Genomic DNA, 25,444 nt, shown 5'->3' with positions numbered 1-25,444 from the left:
GACTTGAGGATGAATAGTGATTTTCTGCTCTGTTAAGTCGTTTTTCTGTATTCTGCTCAGGTTGTGGCTTGGATCATTGCTGATATCATCGTTTGGAAAGGTGAGCCAAAATGGGGTGCTGACACTCATTTACAGCAAAAACTTAGATGATCATAAGGTAAATTTGAAATCTGTTTTAGATGTGCTTAGGAAGGAAAAGTTATTTGCTAATATGAAGAAGTGTACTTTTTGCACCAATAAGCTTGTATTTTTGGGATTTGTTGTTAGTGCACAAGGTATACAGGTTGATGAGGAGAAGGTACATGCAATCCAAGAGTGGCCTAGCCCCACAAGTGTAAGTAATGTTCGTAGTTTTCATGGATTTGCTAGTATCAATCGGCGGTTCGTGAAGGACTTTAGTAGAATAGCAGCACCATTTACTGAAGTTATCAAGAAAAACGTTGGATTTAGATTGGGAGAAGAACAAGAGAAGGCGTTTCAGCTAATCAAAGAGAAGCTGACCAACGCTCCTTTATTATCTTTACCTAACTTTTCTAAAACTTTTGAGATTGAATGTGATGCTTCAGGTGTTGGTATAGGTGCAGTTCTCATGCAGGAAGGACGACCAATTGCTTACTTCAGCGAAAAACTAAGAGGGGCAGCCTTGAACTATCCAACTTATGATAAAGGGTTGTATGCATTGGTTCGAGCTTTAGAGACGTGGCGGCACTACCTATGGCCTAAGGAGTTCGTGATACGCACCGATCATGAGTCATTGAAACACTTGAAGGGCCAACACAAACTAAACAAAAGACATGCCCGATGGGTGGAGTTCATTGAGACGTTTCCATACGTCATTCGGTATAAGCAAGGTAAGGAGAATGTGGTCGCCGATGCACTTTCTCGCAGGTATGCAATACTCTCTACACTTGATGCAAAATTGCTTGGTGTTAATCACATTAAAAATTTATATGCTGATGACCATGAATTTTATGAGGAATATCGGGCTTGTGAGAAAATCCCTTGTGGTAAGTTCTTTAGGCATGATGGGTTTCTATTTCGAGAGAATAAGTTATGCGTGCCTAATTGTTCCCTGAGAGAGTTATTAGTGCAGGAATCACATGGTGGGGGATTAATGGGACATTTTGGAGTTGCAAAGACTTTAGCTATTTTGCAAGAACACTTCTATTGGCCACATATGAAAAGAGATGTTGAGAGAATTTGTGGTAGATGCATTACGTGTAGGCAAGCTAAATACAGAGTGCAGCCTAACGGTTTGTATACTCCTTTACCAATTCCTAGTGAGCCTTGGATTGATATTTCAATGGACTTTGTGTTAGGATTACCTATGACTAAACGTGGGAGAGATTCAATTTTTGTGGTTGTGGATAGATTTTCTAAGATGGCACACTTTATTCCATGTCACAAAACGGATGATGCTTCGCATGTTACTGATTTGTTCTTTAGGGAGATTGTGAGGTTACATGGCATGCCTAGAACAATTGTTTCGGATAGAGATGCTAAGTTCTTGAGCTATTTTTGGAAGATTTTGTGGTGTAAGTTAAGTACTAAGCTGTTGTTTTCTACTACTTGTCAAGACTCAATATTGAGCGAAGAACTGAGCAGTATGCAAAGCACGCCAACAAGGGGCGTCATAAGCTGATTTTTGAACCCGGAGATTGGGTTTGGTTGCATCTGAGGAAAGAGAGATTTACGGTGCCAAGACGCTCGAAATTGCTTCCAAGAGGAGATGGTCCTTTTCAAGTCCAGGAGCGCATCAATGACAACGCTTACAAACTAGACTTACCTGATGAGTACAATGTCAGCGCTACTTTTAATGTTGCTGATTTGCTTCCTTTTGATGTAGGTGATGATTTGAGGGCAAATCCTTTTCAAGAGGAGGGGAATGATGCAAATCGTAGCACGACTTCAAGGGATCTAGTTCAAGTTCCAATTGGACCGATTACGCGAGCACGAGCAAAGAAGTTTAAAGATGAACTCAATGGCCTGATTCAAGAGGTTCGGGCTCAAGCAAATTCGTGGAGGCCCATTGGACATGAATCACGTGATCAACAAAATCCATCAATTTGATTCAAGTTATAGAAGATTCCGGACAATGCTAAATTCAGCAAGTGTTTGAGGAAGCTTCTAGAATAGTTGATGATCAACAGAAGATATCATCAGATTTGTTTAAAGTTTAAATCTCATAGAGATATTCTAGGGGTATTTATATTTCATATTTTATAGATTATGTCATATCTCTATTGATATTCTAGGTTTTAATTTCTTTATCTTTAGGAGGAGATATGGCCAGATTAGGATTACTTTATGTCTATATATATTCATCTTAGTCAATTTTTAATAGGAAGGAACATTCAGAAAATTGTGAGAGTATTCTCTTTGGTTCTTGAAGAACTAATTCGAACTTATCGGAAGTTTCCGTGGCGTTCATCAACGACTTATCAAACGACTTTCCACCACCGTTTGTGGCGTCTTCATCGACTTATCAAACGGCTTTCCATCACCGTTTGTTGCGTCCTCCTATATATAACGAGGTTCTTGTTTCGCATTAAACAATGGGTTGAGGTCAGTTATACCAAGGTTCTTGTTTTTGTCGTAAACAACGGGTCGAGGGTTCGTCAATCAAATCTGATCGTGGAACGATCTTGGGTTCCTTTAGTTGTCGGGTCTCGTCATTCTTGGCGGGAATCGCATCATTTGGTATCAGAGAATCAGGCTCCAAATCGGGTTTATCCTATCCTTTTTTTTGTTTCAATTTGCTGAGTTTCGCTTCATCGAGTTTGTTCTTTGTGGATTATTACTAGGAAAAAAAAAAGAGCTGAAAAAAAATAAATTCGGCCAAAAAAAATACAGAGCTGAAAAAAAAAAGATCGAAAGAAAACAAAGAAGACATCGTTGTCAATTTGATCCAAATTTTGTACCTCAGACCATTCTAAAGTTGTTATTTCCCTTTCTTTGTGATCTACATTGATTCTGATTCCAGAATTTCATATAACATTCTGATATACTTCATTCTGGTTGCCTTTTCTCTTGCTTCTTTTCTTCCTGAAATTTCCTTTGATCATTAATTTTCCTTGATGAGTTCTTGGTGAATTGTGGCTGGAAAATTTGGAGTTGTTTGTTTAGTTCCAAAAGAACTGAAAGAGAATTGTCGAGTGGAAAAAGGCAAGAGCGGTGAGAACATTAGAGGGTTAAAAGCCACATATTTTGTTGAGTGAAAACACGAGTGTAGAGTGATTCACATTCTTGAGTGTAAACACATAAGGGAGAGAATTGTGAGGTCCATTGTTTTTCTAACTTTATTTTGCAGCAATCATGTCTCACAACAGTGCTAAGAGTATTCCTGAAGGTGCTACGGAATTGGCTGATTCGAAAATACTTATAGAGGCCATGATGAGTGAGATGAAGCGTGTGATGAGGTTGGAGTTTGAGCAGTTTCATGAACGGATAGATCTGATGGGAATAAACGTGTGGAGCAGCCACAAAACGCTCTTAATGCATGTAGGAAGGAAATAGTTCAACCGAGGGAAGTGAGGGTTGAAGATGAAGAGAATTATGGGGCTGGTTTTGATGAAGATGATCGAGATTCAGTTGTTAGTAATAGAAAACATGGAGGGCGGTTTAGAGAAGATAGGAATCGGGAAGACAATAACTTGGGTAGTATTAAGATGAAATTCTCATCGTTCCAAAGAAAGAGTGATCCCGATGATATGCCCTCATTGGAGGACGTTCCCGAGGAGGAATATTTAGCTCCAGATGCATTAACATTGGTGGCAAGGAGAGCATTGAGCTTGTAAATAAAAGGAGTTGAAGAAATACAGCGGGAGAACATCTTTCACACTAGGTGCTACATCAAAGACAAGGTATGTAGTGTGATTATTGATAATGGTAGTTGTACTAATGTCGCAAGCATAACAATGGTGGAAAAATTGGGACTACCCATGCCGAAGCACCCCAAGCCATACAAATTGCAATGGTTAAATGATAGTGGTGAAATAAGGGTGGACAAGCAGGTGTTAGTTGCATTTCGAATCGGTAAATCCGAAGATGAAGTGTTGTGTGATGTAGTACCGATGCAAGCGAGACATTTGTTGCTTGGACGTCCATGGCAATTTGATAGGCGTGTGAAGCATGATGGCTTTACGAACAAATACTCATTTGTACTTAATCAACGATCAATCACTCTTGTACCATTGACTCCGCAGCAAGTATATGAGGATCAAGTGAGATTGCAAAAGGAGAGTGATCAAAAAGAAAGAGAGTGAACAAAAGAAAAAGAGTGAAAATCAGAGAGAGGCCGAGAAAAATGAGAGAGAAAAAGAAAATCAAAATTCGGCCATTGAGAGAAAATCAGAGAGAAAAAAAAGAATTTTTATGCAAAAATGGGAGAAATTAGGCAAGCAATGTTTTTAAATCAGCCGATGATTGTACTTTTGTACAAAGAGGCATTTTTCAATACTAACAAACTTGATATCGCTCTGCCTAGTTCTGTTGTTTCTCTTTTGCTGGAGCATGAGGATGTATTTCCCGAGGAAACACCACATGGGTTACCTCCAATCCGAGGGATTGAACATCAAATTGATTTTGTTCCCGGTGCGACAATTCCAAACCGACCAGCTTATAGGAGCAATCCTGAGGAGACAAAGGAGCTTCAACGGCAGGTAAGTGAGTTGTTGGAGAAACGGTACGTGAGGGAAAGCATGCGTCCATGCGCCGTTCCGGTTATACTTGTACCTAAGAAGGATGGGACGTGGAGAATGTGCGTTGATTGCCGAGCAATCAACAACATAACGGTAAATTATCGTCATCCTATTTCTCGCTTAGATGATATGTTAGATGAGCTACATGGTTCTTGTGTATTTTCTAAAATTGATTTAAAGAGTGGTTATCATCAGATTAGAATGAAAGAAGGAGATGAATGGAAAACTGCCTTTAAAACAAAATACGGTTTGTATGAATGGTTAGTTATGCCTTTTGGTTTGACTAATGCTCCAGGCACTTTTATGCGACTTATGAATCATGTTTTGCGTGCATTTATAGGTGGATTTGTGGTTGTCTACTTTGATGATATACTCATTTACAGCAAAAACTTAGATGATCATAAGGTACATTTGAAATCTGTTTTAGATGTGCTTAGGAAGGAAAAGTTATTTGCTAATATGAAGAAGTGTGCTTTTTGCACCGATAAGCTTGTATTTTTGGGATTTGTTGTTAGTGCACGAGGTATACAGGTTGATGAGGAGAAGGTACATGCAATCCAAGAGTGGCCTAGCCCCACAAGTGTAAGTAATGTTCGTAGTTTTCATGGATTTGCTAGTTTCTATCGGCGGTTCGTGAAGGACTTTAGTAGAATAGCAGCACCATTTACTGAAGTGATCAAGAAAAACGTTGGATTTACATTGGGAGAAGAACAAGAGAAGGCGTTTCAGCTAATCAAAGAGAAGCTGACCAACGCTCCTTTATTTTATATTTACCTAACTTTTCTAAAACTTTTGAGATTGAATGTGATGCTTCAGGTGTTGGTATAGGTGCAATTCTCATGCAGGAAGGACGACCAATTGCTTACTTCAGCGAAAAACTAAGCGGGCCAGCCTTGAACTATCCAACTTATGATAAAGGGTTGTATGCATTGGTTCGAGCTTTAGAGACGTGGCGGCACTACCTATGGCGTAAGGAGTTCGTGATACACACCGATCATGAGTCATTGAAACACTTGAAGGGCCAACACAAACTAAACAAAAGACATGCCCGATGGGTGGAGTTCATTGAGACGTTTCCATACGTCATTCGGTATAAGCAAGGTAAGGAGAATGTGGTCGCCGATGCACTTTCTCGCAGGTATGCATTACTCTCTACACTTGATGCAAAATTGCTTGGTTTTAATCACATTAAAAATTTATATGCTGATGACCATGAATTTTATGAGGAATATCGGGCTTGTGAGAAAATCCCTTGTGGTAAGTTCTTTAGGCATGATGGGTTTCTGTTTCGAGAGAATAAGTTATGCGTGCCTAATTGTTCCCTGAGAGAGTTATTAGTGCAGGAATCACATGGTGGGAGATTAATGGGACATTTTGGAGTTGCAAAGACTTTAGCTATTTTGCAAGAACACTTCTATTGGCCACATACGAAAAGAGATGTTGAGAGAATTTGTGGTAGATGCATTACGTGTAGGCAAGCTAAATCCAGAGTGTAGCCTAACGGTTTGTATACTCTTTTACCAATTCCTAGTGACCCTTGGATTGATATTTCAATGGATTTTGTGTTAGGATTACCTAGGACCAAACGTGGGAGAGATTCAATTTTTGTGGTTGTGGATAGATTTTCTAAGATGGCACACTTTATTCCATGTCACAAAACGGATGATGCTTCGCATGTTGCTGATTTGTTCTTTAGGGAGATTGTGAGGTTACATGGCATGCCTAGAACAATTGTTTCGGATACAGATGCTAAGTTCTTGAGCTATTTTTGGAAGACTTTGTGGTGTAAATTAGGTACTAAGCTGTTGTTTTCTACTACTTGTCACCCACAAACTGATGGTCAAACGGAAGTAGTAAATAGAACTTTATCTACTTTGTTGAGGGCAATCATAAAAAAGAACATTAAAACATGGGAAGAGTGTTTACCACATGTTGAGTTTGCTTATAACAGATCTATTCATTCCGCTACTAAATTTTCACCATTTGAAATTTTGTATGGATTTAATCCTTTAACTCCATTAGATTTATCTCCTTTACCTTTGTCTGAGCATGTTAATGGCAAAAAGAAAGCTGGATTTGTCAAGCAGATTCATGAGAAATCAAGACTCAATATTGAGCGAAGAACTGAGCAGTATGCAAAGCACGCCAACAAGGGGCGTCATAAGCTGATTTTTGAACCCGGAGATTGGGTTTGGTTGCATGTGAGGAAAGAGAGATTTCCGGCGCCAAGACGCTCGAAATTGCTTCCAAGAGGAGATGGTCCTTTTCAAGTCCAGGAGCGCATCAATGACAACGCTTACAAACTAGACTTACCTGGTGAGTACAATGTCAGCGCTACTTTTAATGTTGCTGATTTTCTTCCTTTTGATGTAGGTGATGATTTGAGGGCAAATCCTTTTCAAGAGGAGGGGAATGATGCAAATCGTAGCACGACGTCAAGGGATCTAGTTCAAGTTCCAGTTGGACCGATTACGCGAGCACGAGCAAAGAAGTTTAAAGATGAACTCAATGGCCTGATTCAAGAGGTTCGGGCTCAAGCAAATTCCTGGAGGCCCATTGGACATGAATCACGTGATCAACAAAATCCATCAATTTGATTCAAGTTATAGAAGATTCCGGACAATGCTAAATTCAGCAAGTGTTTGAGGAAGCTTCTAGAATAGTTGATGATCAACAGAAGATATCATCAGATTTGTTTAAAGTTTAAATCTCATAGAGATATTCTAGGGGTATTTAGATTTCATATTTTATAGATTATGTCATATCTCTATTGATATTCTAGGTTTTAATTTCTTTATCTTTAGGAGGAGATATGGCCAGATTAGGATTACTTTATGTCTATATATATTCATCTTAGTCAATTTTTAATAGGAAGGAACATTCAGAAAATTGTGAGAGTATTCTCTTTGGTTCTTGAAGAACTAATTCGAACTTATCGGAAGTTTCCGTGGCGTTCATCAACGACTTATCAAACGACTTTCCACCACCGTTTGTGGCGTCTTCATCGACTTATCAAACGGCTTTCCATCACCGTTTGTGGCGTCCTCCTATATACCGAGGTTCTTGTTTCGCATTAAACAACGGGTTGAGGTCAGTTATACCAAGGTTCTTGTTTTTGTCGTAAACAACGGGTCGAGGGTTCGTCAATCAAATCTGATCGTGGAACGATCTTGGGTTCCTTTAGTTGTCGGGTCTCGTCATTCTTGGCGGGAATCGCATCATTTGGTATCAGAGCATCAGGCTCCAAATCGGGTTTATCCTATCCTTTTTTTTGTTTCAATTTGCTGAGTTTCGCTTCATCGAGTTTGTTCTTTGTGGATTATTACTAAAAAAAAAACAGCTGAAAAAAATAAATTCGGCCAAAAAAAATACAGAGCTGAAAAAAAAAGATCGAAAGAAAAGAAAGAAGACATCGTTGTCAATTTGATCCAAATTTTGTACCTCAGACCATTCTAAAGTTGTTATTTCCCTTTCTTTGTGATCTACATTGATTCTGATTCCAGAATTTCATATAACATTCTGATATACTTCATTCTGGTTGCCTTTTCTCTTGCTTCTTTTCTTCCTGAAATTTCCTTTGATCATTAATTTTCCTTGATGAGTTCTTGGTGAATTGTGGCTGGAAAATTTGGAGTTGTTTGTTTAGTTCCAAAAGAACTGAAAGAGAATTGTCGAGTGGAAAAAGGCAAGAGCGGTGAGAACATTAGAGGGTTAAAAGCCACATATTTTGTTGAGTGAAAACACGAGTGTAGAGTGATTCACATTCTTGAGTGTAAACACATAAGGGAGAGAATTGTGAGGTCCATTGTTTTTCTAACTTTATTTTGCAGCAATCATGTCTCACAACAGTGCTAAGAGTTTTCCTGAAGGTGCTACGGAATTGGCTGATTCGAAAATACTTATAGAGGCCATGATGAGTGAGATGAGGCGTGTGATGAGGTTGGAGTTTGAGCAGTTTCATGAACGGATAGATCTGATGGGAATAAACGTGTGGAGCAGCCACAAAACGCTCTTAATGCATGTAGGAAGGAAATAGTTCAACCGAGGGAAGTGAGGGTTGAAGATGAAGAGAATTATGGGGCTGGTTTTGATGAAGATGATCGAGATTCAGTTGTTTGTAATAGAAAACATGGAGGGCGGTTTAGAGAAGATAGGAATCGGGAAGACAATAACTTGGGTAGTATTAAGATGAAATTCTCATCGTTCCAAAGAAAGAGTGATCCCGATGATATGCCCTCATTGGAGGACGTTCCCGAGGAGGATTATTTAGCTCCAGATGCATTAACATTGGTGGAAAGGAGAGCATTGAGCTTGTAAATAAAAGGAGTTGAAGAAATACAGCGGGAGAACATCTTTCACACTAGGTGCTACATCAAAGACAAGGTATGTAGCGTGATTATTGATAATGGTAGTTGTACTAATGTCGCAAGCATAACAATGGTGGAAAAATTGGGACTACCCATGCCGAAGCACCCCAAGCCATACAAATTGCAATGGTTAAATGATAGTGGTGAAATAAGGGTGGACAAGCAGGTGTTAGTTGCATTTCGAATCGGTAAATACGAAGATGAAGTGTTGTGTGATGTAGTACCGATGCAAGCGAGACATTTGTTGCTTGGACGTCCATGGCAATTTGATAGGCGTGTGAAGCATGATGGCTTTACGAAAAAATACTCATTTGTACTTAATCAACGATCAATCACTCTTGTACCATTGACTCCGCAGCAAGTATATGAGGATCAAGTGAGATTGCAAAAGGAGAGTGATCAAAAGAAAGAGAGTGAACAGAAGAAAAAGAGTGAAAATCAGAGAGAGGCCGAGAAAAATGAGAGAGAAAAAGAAAATCAAAATTCGGCCATTGAGAGAAAATCAGAGAGAAAAAAAAGAATTTTTATGCAAAAATGGGAGAAATCAGGCAAGCAATGTTTTTAAATCAGCCGATGATTGTACTTTTGTACAAAGAGGCATTTTTCAATACTAACAAACATGATATCGCTCTGCCTAGTTCTGTTGTTTCTCTTTTGTTGGAGCATGAGGATGTATTTCCCGAGGAAACACCACATGGGTTACCTCCAATCCGAGGGATTGAACATCAAATTGATTTTGTTCCCGGTGCGACAATTCCAAACCGACCAGCTTATAGGAGCAATCCTGAGGAGACAAAGGAGCTTCAACGGCAGGTAAGTGAGTTGTTGGAGAAACGGTACGTGAGGGAAAGCATGCGTCCATGCGCCGTTCCGGTTATACTTGTACCTAAGAAGGATGGGACGTGGAGAATGTGCGTTGATTGCCGAGCAATCAACAACATAACGGTAAAGTATCGTCATCCTATTTCTCGCTTAGATGATATGTTAGATGAGCTACATGGTTCTTGTGTATTTTCTAAAATTGATTTAAAGAGTGGTTATCATCAATTAGAATGAAAGAAGGAGATGAATGGAAAACTGCCTTTAAAACAAAATACGGTTTGTATGAATGGTTAGTTATGCCTTTTGGTTTGACTAATGCTCCAGGCACTTTTATGCGACTTATGAATCATGTTTTGCGTGCATTTATAGGTGGATTTGTGGTTGTCTACTTTGATGATATACTCATTTACAGCAAAAACTTAGATGATCATAAGGTACATTTGAAATCTGTTTTAGATGTGCTTAGGAAGGAAAAGTTATTTGCTAATATGAAGAAGTGTGCTTTTTGCACCGATAAGCTTGTATTTTTGGGATTTGTTGTTAGTGCACGAGGTATACAGGTTGATGAGGAGAAGGTACATGCAATCCAAGAGTGGCCTAGCCCCACAAGTGTAAGTAATGTTCGTAGTTTTCATGGATTTGCTAGTTTCTATCGGCGGTTCGTGAAGGACTTTAGTAGAATAGCAGCACCATTTACTGAAGTGATCAAGAAAAACGTTGGATTTACATTGGGAGAAGAACAAGAGAAGGCGTTTCAGCTAATCAAAGAGAAGCTGACCAACGCTCCTTTATTTTATATTTACCTAACTTTTCTAAAACTTTTGAGATTGAATGTGATGCTTCAGGTGTTGGTATAGGTGCAATTCTCATGCAGGAAGGACGACCAATTGCTTACTTCAGCGAAAAACTAAGCGGGCCAGCCTTGAACTATCCAACTTATGATAAAGGGTTGTATGCATTGGTTCGAGCTTTAGAGACGTGGCGGCACTACCTATGGCGTAAAGGAGTTCGTGATACACACCGATCATGAGTCATTGAAACACTTGAAGGGCCAACACAAACTAAACAAAAGACATGCCCGATGGGTGGAGTTCATTGAGACGTTTCCATACGTCATTCGGTATAAGCAAGGTAAGGAGAATGTGGTCGCCGATGCACTTTCTCGCAGGTATGCATTACTCTCTACACTTGATGCAAAATTGCTTGGTTTTAATCACATTAAAAATTTATATGCTGATGACCATGAATTTTATGAGGAATATCGGGCTTGTGAGAAAATCCCTTGTGGTAAGTTCTTTAGGCATGATGGGTTTCTGTTTCGAGAGAATAAGTTATGCGTGCCTAATTGTTCCCTGAGAGAGTTATTAGTGCAGGAATCACATGGTGGGGGATTAATGGGACATTTTGGAGTTGCAAAGACTTTAGCTATTTTGCAAGAACACTTCTATTGGCCACATACGAAAAGAGATGTTGAGAGAATTTGTGGTAGATGCATTACGTGTAGGCAAGCTAAATCCAGAGTGTAGCCTAACGGTTTGTATACTCCTTTACCAATTCCTAGTGACCCTTGGATTGATATTTCAATGGATTTTGTGTTAGGATTACCTAGGACCAAACGTGGGAGAGATTCAATTTTTGTGGTTGTGGATAGATTTTCTAAGATGGCACACTTTATTCCATGTCACAAAACGGATGATGCTTCGCATGTTGCTGATTTGTTCTTTAGGGAGATTGTGAGGTTACATGGCATGCCTAGAACAATTGTTTCGGATACAGATGCTAAGTTCTTGAGCTATTTTTGGAAGACTTTGTGGTGTAAGTTAGGTACTAAGCTGTTGTTTTCTACTACTTGTCACCCACAAACTGATGGTCAAACGGAAGTAGTAAATAGAACTTTATCTACTTTGTTGAGGGCAATCATAAAAAAGAACATTAAAACATGGGAAGAGTGTTTACCACATGTTGAGTTTGCTTATAACAGATCTATTCATTCCGCTACTAAATTTTCACCATTTGAAATTGTGTATGGATTTAATCCTTTAACTCCATTAGATTTATCTCCTTTACCTTTGTCTGAGCATGTTAATGGCAAAAAGAAAGCTGAATTTGTCAAGCAGATTCATGAGAAAGCAAGACTCAATATTGAGCGAAGAACTGAGCAGTATGCAAAGCACGCCAACAAGGGGCGTCATAAGCTGATTTTTGAACCCGGAGATTGGGTTTGGTTGCATATGAGGAAAGAGAGATTTCCGGCGCCAAGACGCTCGAAATTGCTTCCAAGAGGAGATGGTCCTTTTCAAGTCCAGGAGCGCATCAATGACAACGCTTACAAACTAGACTTACCTGGTGAGTACAATGTCAGCGCTACTTTTAATGTTGCTGATTTTCTTCCTTTTGATGTAGGTGATGATTTGAGGGCAAATCCTTTTCAAGAGGAGGGGAATGATGCAAATCGTAGCACGACTTCAAGGGATCTAGTTCAAGTTCCAATTGGACCGATTACGCGAGCACGAGCAAAGAAGTTTAAAGATGAACTCAATGGCCTGATTCAAGAGGTTCGGGCTCAAGCAAATTCGTGGAGGCCCATTGGACATGAATCACGTGATCAACAAAATCCATCAATTTGATTCAAGTTATAGAAGATTCCGGACAATGCTAAATTCAGCAAGTGTTTGAGGAAGCTTCTAGAATAGTTGATGATCAACAGAAGATATCATCAGATTTGTTTAAAGTTTAAATCTCATAGAGATATTCTAGGGGTATTTAGATTTCATATCTTTATAGATTATGTCATATCTCTATTGATATTCTAGGTTTTAATTTCTTTATCTTTAGGAGGAGATATGGCCAGATTAGGATTACTTTATGTCTATATATATTCATCTTAGTCAATTTTTAATAGGAAGGAACATTCAGAAAATTGTGAGAGTATTCTCTTTGGTTCTTGAAGAACTAATTCGAACTTATCGGAAGTTTCCGTGGCGTTCATCAAAGACTTATCAAACGACTTTCCACCACCGTTTGTGGCGTCTTCATCGACTTATCAAACGGCTTTCCATCACCGTTTGTTGCGTCCTCCTATATACCGAGGTTCTTGTTTCGCATTAAACAACGGGTTGAGGTCAGTTATACCAAGGTTCTTGTTTTTGTCGTAAACAACGGGTCGAGGGTTCGTCAATAAATCTGATCGTGGAACGATCTTGGGTTCCTTTAGTTGTCGGGTCTCGTCATTCTTGGCGGGAATCGCATCATTTGGTATCAGAGCATCAGGCTCCAAATCGGGTTTATCCTATCCTTTTTTTGTTTCAATTTGCTGAGTTTCGCTTCATCGAGTTTGTTCTTTGTGGATTATTACTAGAAAAAAAAAGAGCTGAAAAAAAATAAATTCGGCCAAAAAAAATACAGAGCTGAAAAAAAAAAGATCGAAAGAAAAGAAAGAAGACATCGTTGTCAATTTGATCCAAATTTTGTACCTCAGACCATTCTAAAGTTGTTATTTCCCTTTCTTTGTGATCTACATTGATTCTGATTCCAGAATTTCATATAACATTCTGATATACTTCATTCTGGTTGCCTTTTCTCTTGCTTCTTTTCTTCCTGAAATTTCCTTTGATCATTAATTTTCCTTGATGAGTTCTTGGTGAATTGTGGCTGGAAAATTTGGAGTTGTTTGTTTAGTTCCAAAAGAACTGAAAGAGAATTGTCGAGTGGAAAAAGGCAAGAGCGGTGAGAACATTAGAGGGTTAAAAGCCACATATTTTGTTGAGTGAAAACACGAGTGTAGAGTGATTCACATTCTTGAGTGTAAACACATAAGGGAGAGAATTGTGAGGTCCATTGTTTTTCTAACTTTATTTTGCAGCAATCATGTCTCACAACAGTGCTAAGAGTATTCCTGAAGGTGCTACGGAATTGGCTGATTCGAAAATACTTATAGAGGCCATGATGAGTGAGATGAGGCGTGCGATGAGGTTGGAGTTTGAGCAGTTTCATGAACGGATAGATCTGATGGGAATAAACGTGTGGAGCAGCCACAAAACGCTCTTAATGCATGTAGGAAGGAAATAGTTCAACCGAGGGAACTGAGGGTTGAAGATGAAGAGAATTATGGGGCTGGTTTTGATGAAGATGATCGAGATTCAGTTGTTAGTAATAGAAAACATGGAGGGCGGTTTAGAGAAGATAGGAATCGGGAAGACAATAACTTGGGTAGTATTAAGATGAAATTCTCATCGTTCCAAAGAAAGAGTGATCCCGATGATATGCCCCCATTGGAGGACGTTCCCGAGGAGGAATATTTAGCTCCAGATGCATTAACATTGGTGGCAAGGAGAGCATTGAGCTTGTAAATAAAAGGAGTTGAAGAAATACAGCGGGAGAACATCTTTCACACTAGGTGCTACATCAAAGACAAGGTATGTAGTGTGATTATTGATGATGGTAGTTGTACTAATGTCGCAAGCATAACAATGGTGGAAAAATTGGGACTACCCATGCCGAAGCACCCCAAGCCATACAAATTGCAATGGTTAAATGATAGTGGTGAAATAAGGGTGGACAAGCAGGTGTTAGTTGCATTTCGAATCGGTAAATACGAAGATGAAGTGTTGTGTGATGTAGTACCGATGCAAGCGAGACATTTGTTGCTTGGACGTCCATGGCAATTTGATAGGCGTGTGAAGCATGATGGCTTTATGAACAAATACTCATTTGTACTTAATCACTCTTGATCAATCACTCTTGTACCATTGACTCCGCAGCAAGTATATGAGGATCAAGTGAGATTGCAAAAGGAGAGTGATCAAAAGAAAGAGAGTGAACAGAAGAAAAAGAGTGAAAATCAGAGAGAGGCCGAGAAAAATGAGAGAGAAAAAGAAAATCAAAATTCGGCCATTGAGAGAAAATCAGAGAGAAAAAAAAGAATTTTTATGCAAAAATGGCAGAAATCAGGCAAGCAATGTTTTTAAATCAGCCGATGATTGTACTTTTGTACAAAGAGGCATTTTTCAATACTAACAAACTTGATATCGCTCTGCCTAGTTCTGTTGTTTCTCTTTTGCTGGAGCATGAGGATGTCTTTCCCGAGGAAACACCACATGGGTTACCTCCAATCCGAGGGATTGAACATCAAATTGATTTTGTTCCCGGTGCGACAATTCCAAACCGACCAGCTTATAGGAGCAATCCTGAGGAGACAAAGGAGCTTCAACGGCAGGTAAGTGAGTTGTTGGAGAAACGGTACGTGAGGGAAAGCATGCGTCCATGCGCCATTCCGGTTATACTTGTACCTAAGAAGGATGGGACGTGGAGAATGTGCGTTGATTGCCGAGCAATCAACAACATAACGGTAAAGTATCGTCATCCTATTTCTCGCTTAGATGATATGTTAGATGAGCTACATGGTTCTTGTGTATTTTCTAAAATTGATTTAAAGAGTGGTTATCATCAAATTAGAATGAAAGAAGGAGATGAATGGAAAACTGCCTTTAAAACAAAATACGGTTTGTATGAATGGTTAGTTATGCCTTTTGGTTTGACTAATGCTCCAGGCACTTTTATGCGACTTATGAATCATGTTTTGCGTGCATTTATAGGTGGATTTGTGGTTGTCTACTTTGATGATATACTCATTTACAGCAAAAACTTAGATGATCATAAGGTACATTTGAAATCTGTTTTAGATGTGCTTAGGAAGGAAAAGTTATTTGCTAATATGAAGAAGTGTGCTTTTTGCACCGATAAGCTTGTATTTTTGGGATTTGTTGTTAGTGCACGAGGTATACAGGTTGATGAGGAGAAGGTACATGCAATCCAAGAGTGGCCTAGCCCCACAAGTGTAAGTAATGTTCGTAGTTTTCATGGATTTGCTAGTTTCTATCGGCGGTTCGTGAAGGACTTTAGTAGAATAGCAGCACCATTTACTGAAGTGATCAAGAAAAACGTTGGATTTACATTGGGAGAAGAACAAGAGAAGGCGTTTCAGCTAATCAAAGAGAAGCTGACCAACGCTCCTTTATTTTATATTTACCTAACTTTTCTAAAACTTTTGAGATTGAATGTGATGCTTCAGGTGTTGGTATAGGTGCAATTCTCATGCAGGAAGGACGACCAATTGCTTACTTCAGCGAAAAACTAAGCGGGCCAGCCTTGAACTATCCAACTTATGATAAAGGGTTGTATGCATTGGTTCGAGCTTTAGAGACGTGGCGGCACTACCTATGGCGTAAGGAGTTCGTGATACACACCGATCATGAGTCATTGAAACACTTGAAGGGCCAACACAAACTAAACAAAAGACATGCCCGATGGGTGGAGTTCATTGAGACGTTTCCATACGTCATTCGGTATAAGCAAGGTAAGGAGAATGTGGTCGCCGATGCACTTTCTCGCAGGTATGCATTACTCTCTACACTTGATGCAAAATTGCTTGGTTTTAATCACATTAAAAATTTATATGCTGATGACCATGAATTTTATGAGGAATATCGGGCTTGTGAGAAAATCCCTTGTGGTAAGTTCTTTAGGCATGATGGGTTTCTGTTTCGAGAGAATAAGTTATGCGTGCCTAATTGTTCCCTGAGAGAGTTATTAGTGCAGGAATCACATGGTGGGGGATTAATGGGACATTTTGGAGTTGCAAAGACTTTAGCTATTTTGCAAGAACACTTCTATTGGCCACATACGAAAAGAGATGTTGAGAGAATTTGTGGTAGATGCATTACGTGTAGGCAAGCTAAATCCAGAGTGTAGCCTAACGGTTTGTATACTCCTTTACCAATTCCTAGTGACCCTTGGATTGATATTTCAATGGATTTTGTGTTAGGATTACCTAGGACCAAACGTGGGAGAGATTCAATTTTTGTGGTTGTGGATAGATTTTCTAAGATGGCACACTTTATTCCATGTCACAAAACGGATGATGCTTCGCATGTTGCTGATTTGTTCTTTAGGGAGATTGTGAGGTTACATGGCATGCCTAGAACAATTGTTTCGGATACAGATGCTAAGTTCTTGAGCTATTTTTGGAAGACTTTGTGGTGTAAGTTAGGTACTAAGCTGTTGTTTTCTACTACTTGTCACCCACAAACTGATGGTCAAACGGAAGTAGTAAATAGAACTTTATCTACTTTGTTGAGGGCAATCATAAAAAAGAACATTAAAACATGGGAAGAGTGTTTACCACATGTTGAGTTTGCTTATAACAGATCTATTCATTCCGCTACTAAATTTTCACCATTTGAAATTTTGTATGGATTTAATCCTTTAACTCCTTTAGATTTATCTCCTTTACCTTTGTCTGAGCATGTTAATGGCAAAAAGAAAGCTGGATTTGTCAAGCAGATTCATGAGAAATCAAGACTCAATATTGAGCGAAGAACTGAGCAGTATGCAAAGCACGCCAACAAGGGGCGTCATAAGCTGATTTTTGAACCCGGAGATTGGGTTTGGTTGCATGTGAGGAAAGAGAGATTTCCGGCGCCAAGACGCTCGAAATTGCTTCCAAGAGGAGATGGTCCTTTTCAAGTCCAGGAGCGCATCAATGACAACGCTTACAAACTAGACTTACCTGGTGAGTACAATGTCAGCGCTACTTTTAATGTTGTTGATTTGCTTCCTTTTGATGTAGGTGATGATTTGAGGGCAAATCCTTTTCAAGAGGAGGGGAATGATGCAAATCGTAGCACGACTTCAAGGGATCTAGTTCAAGTTCCAATTGGACCGATTACGCGAGCACGAGCAAAGAAGTTTAAAGATGAACTCAATGGCCTGATTCAAGAGGTTCGGGCTCAAGCAAATTCGTGGAGGCCCATTGGACATGAATCACGTGATCAACAAAATCCATCAATTTGATTCAAGTTATAGAAGATTCCGGACAATGCTAAATTCAGCAAGTGTTTGAGGAAGCTTCTAGAATAGTTGATGATCAACAGAAGATATCATCAGATTTGTTTAAAGTTTAAATCTCATAGAGATATTCTAGGGGTATTTAGATTTCATATCTTTATAGATTATGTCATATCTCTATTGATATTCTAGGTTTTAATTTCTTTATCTTTAGGAGGAGATATGGCCAGATTAGGATTACTTTATGTCTATATATATTCATCTTAGTCAATTTTTAATAGGAAGGAACATTCAGAAAATTGTGAGAGTATTCTCTTTGGTTCTTGAAGAACTAATTCGAACTTATCGGAAGTTTCCGTGGCGTTCATCAACGACTTATCAAACGACTTTCCACCACCGTTTGTGGCGTCTTCATCGACTTATCAAACAGCTTTCCATCACCGTTTGTTGCGTCCTCCTATATACCGAGGTTCTTGTTTCGCATTAAACAACGGGTTGAGGTCAGTTATACCAATGTTCTTGTTTTTGTTGTAAACAACGGGTCGAGGGTTCGTCAATCAAATCTGATCGTGGAACGATCTTGGGTTCCTTTAGTTGTCGGGTCTCGTCATTCTTGGCGGGAATCGCATCATTTGGTATCAGAGCATCAGGCTCCAAATCGGGTTTATCCTATCCTTTTTTTTGTTTCAATTTGCTGAGTTTCGCTTCATCGAGTTTGTTCTTTGTGGATTATTACTAGAAAAAAAAAAGAGCTGAAAAAAAATAAATTCGGCCAAAAAAAATACAGAGCTGAAAAAAAAAATATCGAAAGAAAAGAAAGAAGACATCGTTGTCAATTTGATCCAAATTTTGTACCTCAGACCATTCTAAAGTTGTTATTTCCCTTTCTTTGTGATCTACATTGATTCTAAAATTGATTTAAAGAGTGGTTATCATCAAATTAGAATGAAAGAAGGAGATGAATGGAAAACTGCCTTTAAAACAAAATACGGTTTGTATGAATGGTTAGTTATGCCTTTTGGTTTGACTAATGCTCCAGGCACTTTTATGCGACTTATGAATCATGTTTTGCGTGCATTTATAGGTGGATTTGTGGTTGTCTACTTTGATGATATACTCATTTACAGCAAAAACTTAGATGATCATAAGGTACATTTGAAATCTGTTTTAGATGTGCTTAGGAAGGAAAAGTTATTTGCTAATATGAAGAAGTGTGCTTTTTGCACCGATAAGCTTGTATTTTTGGGATTTGTTGTTAGTGCACGAGGTATACAGGTTGATGAGGAGAAGGTACATGCAATCCAAGAGTGGCCTAGCCCCACAAGTGTAAGTAATGTTCGTAGTTTTCATGGATTTGCTAGTTTCTATCGGCGGTTCGTGAAGGACTTTAGTAGAATAGCAGCACCATTTACTGAAGTGATCAAGAAAAACGTTGGATTTACATTGGGAGAAGAACAAGAGAAGGCGTTTCAGCTAACCTTGGCAGTATGACACTGATGCAAAACACCATGGCAAAGAGAATGTGTATCGGCTCGTAAAGGAAGGGGTACAGTACACCCTAGTACCCTTATCAGAGAAACCTAAGCCCAAAGCTGTCCCGAAAGTGGAGGGTAAAGCGTTTTTGATAGAGACTCATTCGGAGCGGGAGATTGAAGCTGATTTTAAAGAGTCAAAGGAATTGCATGTGCTGATTGTGAAGGATTTACCATTGCAGAAGCAAATCGTGGAGGTGCCAGAGGAAGTGAAGCCCCTACTTGCAGAATTTGAAGAGATCATTCCTGAGGAGTTGCCAGATGAGTTGCCTCCAATGAGAGATATTCTGCACCAAATCGACTTGATGCCCGGAGCAAGCTTACTTAATCTGCCCCATTATCGCATGAGTCCACACGAGAGTGCAATACTCCAGGAGAAAGTAGAGGAACTGCTAAGAGTGGATAACACCAGATTCGAATTCGTCTAGGAGATGAGTGGAAGACTGCATTTAAAACTAGAGATGGGCTTTATGAGTGGTTGGTAATGCCATTCGGGTTGTCAAATGCTCCCAGTACGTTTATGCGATTGATGAATCAGGTACTCAAACCTTTTTTTGGCCGGTTTGTAGTTGTCTACTTCGATGATATTTTGATATATAGCAGATCGACCAATGACCACCTCATGCATCTATGTGAGGTATTAACTGTGCTGCGGAAGAATAAGTTGATTATCAATCTTAAGAAGTGTAATTTTATGACGTCGCGCTTGCTGTTCCTTAGGTATATAGTAAGCTCAGAAGCAATCGGGTTGATGATGAGAAGGTCAGTGCAACTAGAGATTGGCCTACTCCGAAAACGGTTGGAGAAATAAGAAGTTTCCATGGCCTAGCTACATTCTATAGACGGTTTATACGTGACTTCAGCACGATCATGGCCCCAATCACCGAATGCTTGAAGAAAGGGAGGTTTAATTGGGGAGAAGAAGCAGAAGCTAGTTTCGCATTGATCAAGGAGAAGTTATACTCAGCTCCAGTTCTAGCCTTGCCATGTTTTGAGAAACTATTTGAGGTGGAATGCGATGCGAGTGGTGTTGGCATTGGAGCTGTTCTATCACAAGGGAAACGTCCAGTCGCATATTTTAGTGAAAAGCTTAGCGATGCCCGTCGGAGCTGGTCAACCTATGACAAGGAATTCTATGCTGTTTTCCGTGCGTTGAAGCATTGGGAGCATTATCTTATAGGCAAGGAGTTCATTTTGTACTCTGATCACCAAGCACTGAAGTATTTGAATAGTCAGAAGCGGATCAGCAGTAACATGCATGCTCGGTGGACTACGTTTCCTCAAAAGTTTCCTTTTAAACTAGTGCACAAATCAGGTGTGCAAAACAAGGTTGCCGATGCATTAAGCAGGCGTGCAGCACTGCTGACAATGTTGAGAAGCGAACTTATCGGGTTCGAAAAATTGAAGGAGAAGTACGCGGATGATGAGGATTTTGCCGAAGCTTGGTCCAAGGTGCAAAATTGCCAAGCGGCTGGAGAGTTTCACAACCATGAGGGATTTCTGATGAGAGGTAACCAGCTTTGCATTCCTCGTTCATCCCTCCGAGAGAAACTGATTAGGGATTTACATGGTGGAGGACTAGCTGCACATCTTGGACGTGACAAGACCGTAGCTGCTGTTTCGGAGAGGTTTTATTGGCCTAAATTGCGTCGTGATGTGGAGAAGTTCGTGCGGAGGTGCCATACGTGTCAGACTTCTAAAGTACAGAAGCAAAACACCGGTCTCTATCTACCGTTGCCGGTACCTGAGGATATATGGGAGGATTTGTCAATGGATTTCATATTGGGGTTGCCTCGTACTCAACGGGGTATGGATTCGATCTTTGTTATTGTGGATAGATTCTCGAAGATGGCACACTTCATACCATGCCGAAAAACTACAAATGCTTCAAGTGTGGCTCGATTGTTTTTCAAAGAGGTGGTTCGTTTGCACGGTGTTCCTAAGTCCATCGTTTCAGATCGAGACACTAGGTTCCTTAGCCATTTTTGGCTTACCTTATGGAAAATGTTTGATGCTTCATTAAAGTTCAGTAGCACAGCTCACCCACAGACAGATGGTCAAACAGAATCGATGAATAGGACCTTGGCAAATATGGTTCGTAGCATTTGTGGAGAAAAACCGAAGCAGTGGGATTTCGCTCTTGCTCAAGCCGAATTTGCCTACAATAGTGCCGTTCATAGTGCTACTGGGAGGTCTCCATTCTCCATAGTTTATCAAAAGGTTCCAAGGCATGCTATCGATTTGATCAAGCCACCAAAGACCTACAAAGGCAATGCTCCTGCTGAAAGCATGGCAAAGGAGGTGCAATCAATGCAGCAACAAGTTCATCAAAAGCTGGAAGCTACAAATGTGAAGTATAAGAAGGCCGCCGACAAGCATCGCAAAGAGCGACTCTTTTCAGAAGGGGATATGGTGATGGTGTTTCTTCGGAAAGAAAGATTTCCAGTTGGAAGTTATAACAAGCTGAAGCCGAAGAAGTATGGTCCATACAAGGTGTTGAAAAAGATAAATGACAATGCGTATGTCATAGATCTTCCCGAGTCCATGGGTATTTCACGCACATTCAATGTGGCGGACATTTACCCCTACTATGATTCGAAGGAGCCATTATATCCTTAGTTAAGCACAAGCTCGAGGCCGAGCTTTCCACAAGTGGGGGAGACTGACGAGGAGTCCCGCCTAAAGTGACAGCCCATATTCTAGAAGACTTCGGCTGCTGCTAGAGAAGAATATTGCCATAGTACAATTTCTCTTAATTAGATATTGTTTCCTATATTAGCTTGAGTCAGGAGTCTGAAGTTTCCTATTTCATATTATTTCCTTGTTCAATTTTAGGAAAGTAATCTAGAGGAGTATAGGTGTCAGTTTCCTATTCTAGAGTCAATGGAGGTGTATTCCCTCTATATATAGGCTATTCACCTCATTGTAAGAGGGGGCAGAAAAACACCTTTTGTTGATTGATATTTTGAGTTTGCCATAACTCTTTGTTTTCAGCATATTGCTAGGGTTTAGCCGTGTTCTATTCCCTTCGAGTCTAAAATTCAGATTTAGGCGCGAGAAACCGTGATCTGCGCTGCGTCAGTTGGTATCAGAGCAGGAGTTGCCTAAATATGATCATGGCGGACGAGGCGATTCACAACCACCCTAATGCCGAAGAGCAGGAGGTGGGCGCGATTCAAGCACTGGAGCAGAGGATCGAAAGGATGGAGCGGACTCTCGAGCGGAGGTTTGAGCAAAGACTGGACCAGAGGTTCGAGGAGCTACGTACCATGCTTGGTGCTCTAAACATGCGTGCTGACCAGAATGCGGTAGACGGCGGTCAGGCACGGCGAGTTTTTCCTCGTGAGCCACCCGTTGTTCAACGTGTTCCCCGTAGGATCCAATATTATGAAGATTCAGATGAGGAGAGTGGAGTTGCATACGATCGATTTGTTCATCCACGAAGGAATCAAAGAAATCGCCAAGATGCTGGAGACTTTCGTTTGAAGGCCGATATTCCCGTTTTCAACGGATGCTTAAACATCGAGGAATTCTTGGATTGGCTTTCAGAAGTCGACCGGCTCTTCGAATGCGCGGAGGTTCCCGAGGAGAAGCGCGTGAAGCTGGTGGCATACCGATTGAAGGGAGGAGCATCTGCTTGGTGGGATCGTGTGCAAGAAAACCGAGGACGTGTAGGGAAGCAGCCCATCCAAACATGGGAACGCATGAGGCGAATGTTGAGGGCTAGATTTCTTCCTCCAGATTATGAGCAATATTTTTTCATGAAATACCAGAGGTGTGTGCAAGGGTCGAGGTCCGTCCATGATTACACGGCGGAATTCCTAAGGTTGGCGGAGCGTAATGCTCTAAACGAGTTAGAGAGCCAACAAGTTGCCCGGTATATGGAAGGTTTAAAGCCAACTATTCGGGACAAGATTGGCGTGCAAATGGTAGCAACGGTGGATGATGCTCGAAGTTTAGCTCTCAAGGCTGAGATGATGACGCAAGACAGGGGAAATTCATACCGCAGGAATTATGCAGAATCATCACAAGTCTCTGCAGAAAGAAGCCAAGCTACTAAAAAACCCGGATTAAACAAGCAAGGTCAAGGAAATTTCGATAAATCAGCTGGCAAAAAGTTGGCCACCGAGACTGGAGCTTCAAGGAACCAAAATTCTCTTGCCATGCAATTCACAGCAAAGTGCTTCAAGTGCAACCAGCCGGGTCATCGATCGAGTGATTGTCCTCGGCGAAAGGCTATCGCTTTGGTGGAGCATGAGGAAGATGTTGAAGATGTGTTTTGCGATCCTGAGGAAGAGGAAGAGGAAGATGAAGAATACAGCGGTGATGATGATTATGAGCAGACATACATGGTTCGGAAGTTGATGCTCGCACCTAAGCAAGAAGACCAATCAATCCCAGAAAAACAAGCTATTTCGCACTAGGTGCAACATTCATTCACGCACTTTCAACTTGATTATTGACAGTGGAAGTCAAGAGAATATCATAGGAAGAGTTGTGGTTGAGAAGCTAGAGTTGCCAGTTAAGAAGCACCCAAATCCTTATTCGATTGGCTAGATAAAGTCAGTGGGTGATATCCGAGTGACCGAACGATGCAAGGTTCCTTTCTTCATTGGCAAATATCGAGATGAGGTGTACTGCGACGTTGTGGATATGGAAGCTTGCCACCTATTATTTGGGAGACCTTGGCAGTATGACACTGATGCAAAACACCATGGCAAAGAGAATGTGTATCGGCTCGTAAAGGAAGGGGTACGCTACACCCTAGTACCCTTATCAGAGAAACCTAAGCCCAAAGCTGTCCCGAAAGTGAAGGGTAAAGCGTTTTTGATAGACACTCATTCGGAGCGGGAGATTGAAGCTGATTTTAAAGAGTCAAAGGAATTGCATGTGCTGATTGTGAAGGATTTACCATTGCAGAAGCAAATCGTGGAGGTGCCAGAGGAAGTGAAGCCCCTACTTGCAGAATTTGAAGAGATCATTCCTGAGGAGTTGCCAGATGAGTTGCCCCCAATGAGAGATATTCAGCACCAAATCGACTTGATGCCCGGAGCAAGCTTACCTAATCTGCCCCATTATCGCATGAGTCCACACGAGAGTGCAATACTCCAGGAGAAAGTAGAGGAACTGCTAAGAAAAGGTCATATTCGAGAGAGTTTGAGTCCATGTGCCGTGCCTGCATTATTGACTCCGAAGAAAGATGGGAGCTGGCGTATGTGTGTCGATTGCAGGGCCATTAACAAGATTACGGTGGGATACAAGTTTCCCATTCCAAGGCTTGATGATATGCTGGATCAATTACACGGGGCGGTGGTGTTCTCCAAGATTGACCTTCGGAGTGGATACCACCAGATTCGAATTCGTCCAGGAGATGAGTGGAAGACTGCATTTAAAACTAGAGATGGGCTTTATGAGTGGTTGGTAATGCCATTCGGGTTGTCAAATGCTTCCAGTACGTTTATGCGATTGATGAATCAGGTACTCACACCTTTTTTCGGCCGGTTTGTAGTTGTCTACTTCGATGATATTTTGATATATAGCAGATCGACCAATGACCACCTCATGCATCTATGTGAGGTATTGACTGTGCTGCGGAATAATAAGTTGATTATCAATGTTAAGAAGTGTAATTTTATGACGTCGCGCTTGCTGTTCCTTGGGTATATAGTAAGCTCAGAAGGCATTCGGGTTGATGATGAGAAGGTCAGTGCAATTAGAGATTGGCCTACTCCAAAAACGGTTGGAGAAATAAGAAGTTTCCATGGCCTAGCTACATTCTATAGACGGTTTATACGTGACTTCAGCACGATCATGGCCCCAATCACCGAATGCTTGAAGAAAGGGAGGTTTAATTGGGGAGAAGAAGCAGAAGCTAGTTTCGCATTGATCAAGGAGAAGTTATGCTCAGCTCCAGTTCTAGCCTTGCCATGTTTTGAGAAACTATTTGAGGTGGAATGCGATGCGAGTGGTGTTGGCATTGGAGCTGTTCTATCACAAGGGAAACGGCCAGTCGCATATTTTAGTGAAAAGCTTAGCGATGCCCGTCGGAGCTGGTCAACCTATGACAAGGAATTCTATGCTGTTTTCCGTGCGTTGAAGCATTGGGAGCATTATCTTATAGGCAAGGAGTTCATTTTGTACTCTGATCACCAAGCACTGAAGTATTTGAATAGTCAGA

The 25,444-nt window shown here is 40.6% G+C and overlaps 1 protein-coding gene across 1 annotated transcript; it reads left to right on the top strand.

The window, feature by feature from the left end:
* The first annotated feature begins 22,382 nt into the window (after nucleotides 1-22,382).
* Nucleotides 22,383-23,690, top strand: LOC116212147. The gene has a single exon (XM_031546720.1). It carries the CDS (start codon nucleotides 22,383-22,385, stop codon nucleotides 23,688-23,690), a length of 1,308 nt encoding a protein of 435 aa, XP_031402580.1.
* Nucleotides 23,691-25,444: the final 1,754 nt, after the last annotated feature.

Source organism: Punica granatum, chromosome 6, assembly GCF_007655135.1.
Source record: "Punica granatum isolate Tunisia-2019 chromosome 6, ASM765513v2, whole genome shotgun sequence".
NCBI lineage: Eukaryota > Viridiplantae > Streptophyta > Magnoliopsida > Myrtales > Lythraceae > Punica > Punica granatum.
The sequence above is the reverse complement of the archived record's forward strand: the minus strand, read 5'-3'. Positions and strand labels throughout refer to the sequence as shown.

Excerpts from the sequence above, each read along its gene's own strand:
- LOC116212147 (XM_031546720.1), top strand. The coding sequence starts at position 22,383 with ATGGCGGACGAGGCGATTCACAACCACCCTAATGCCGAAGAGCAGGAG.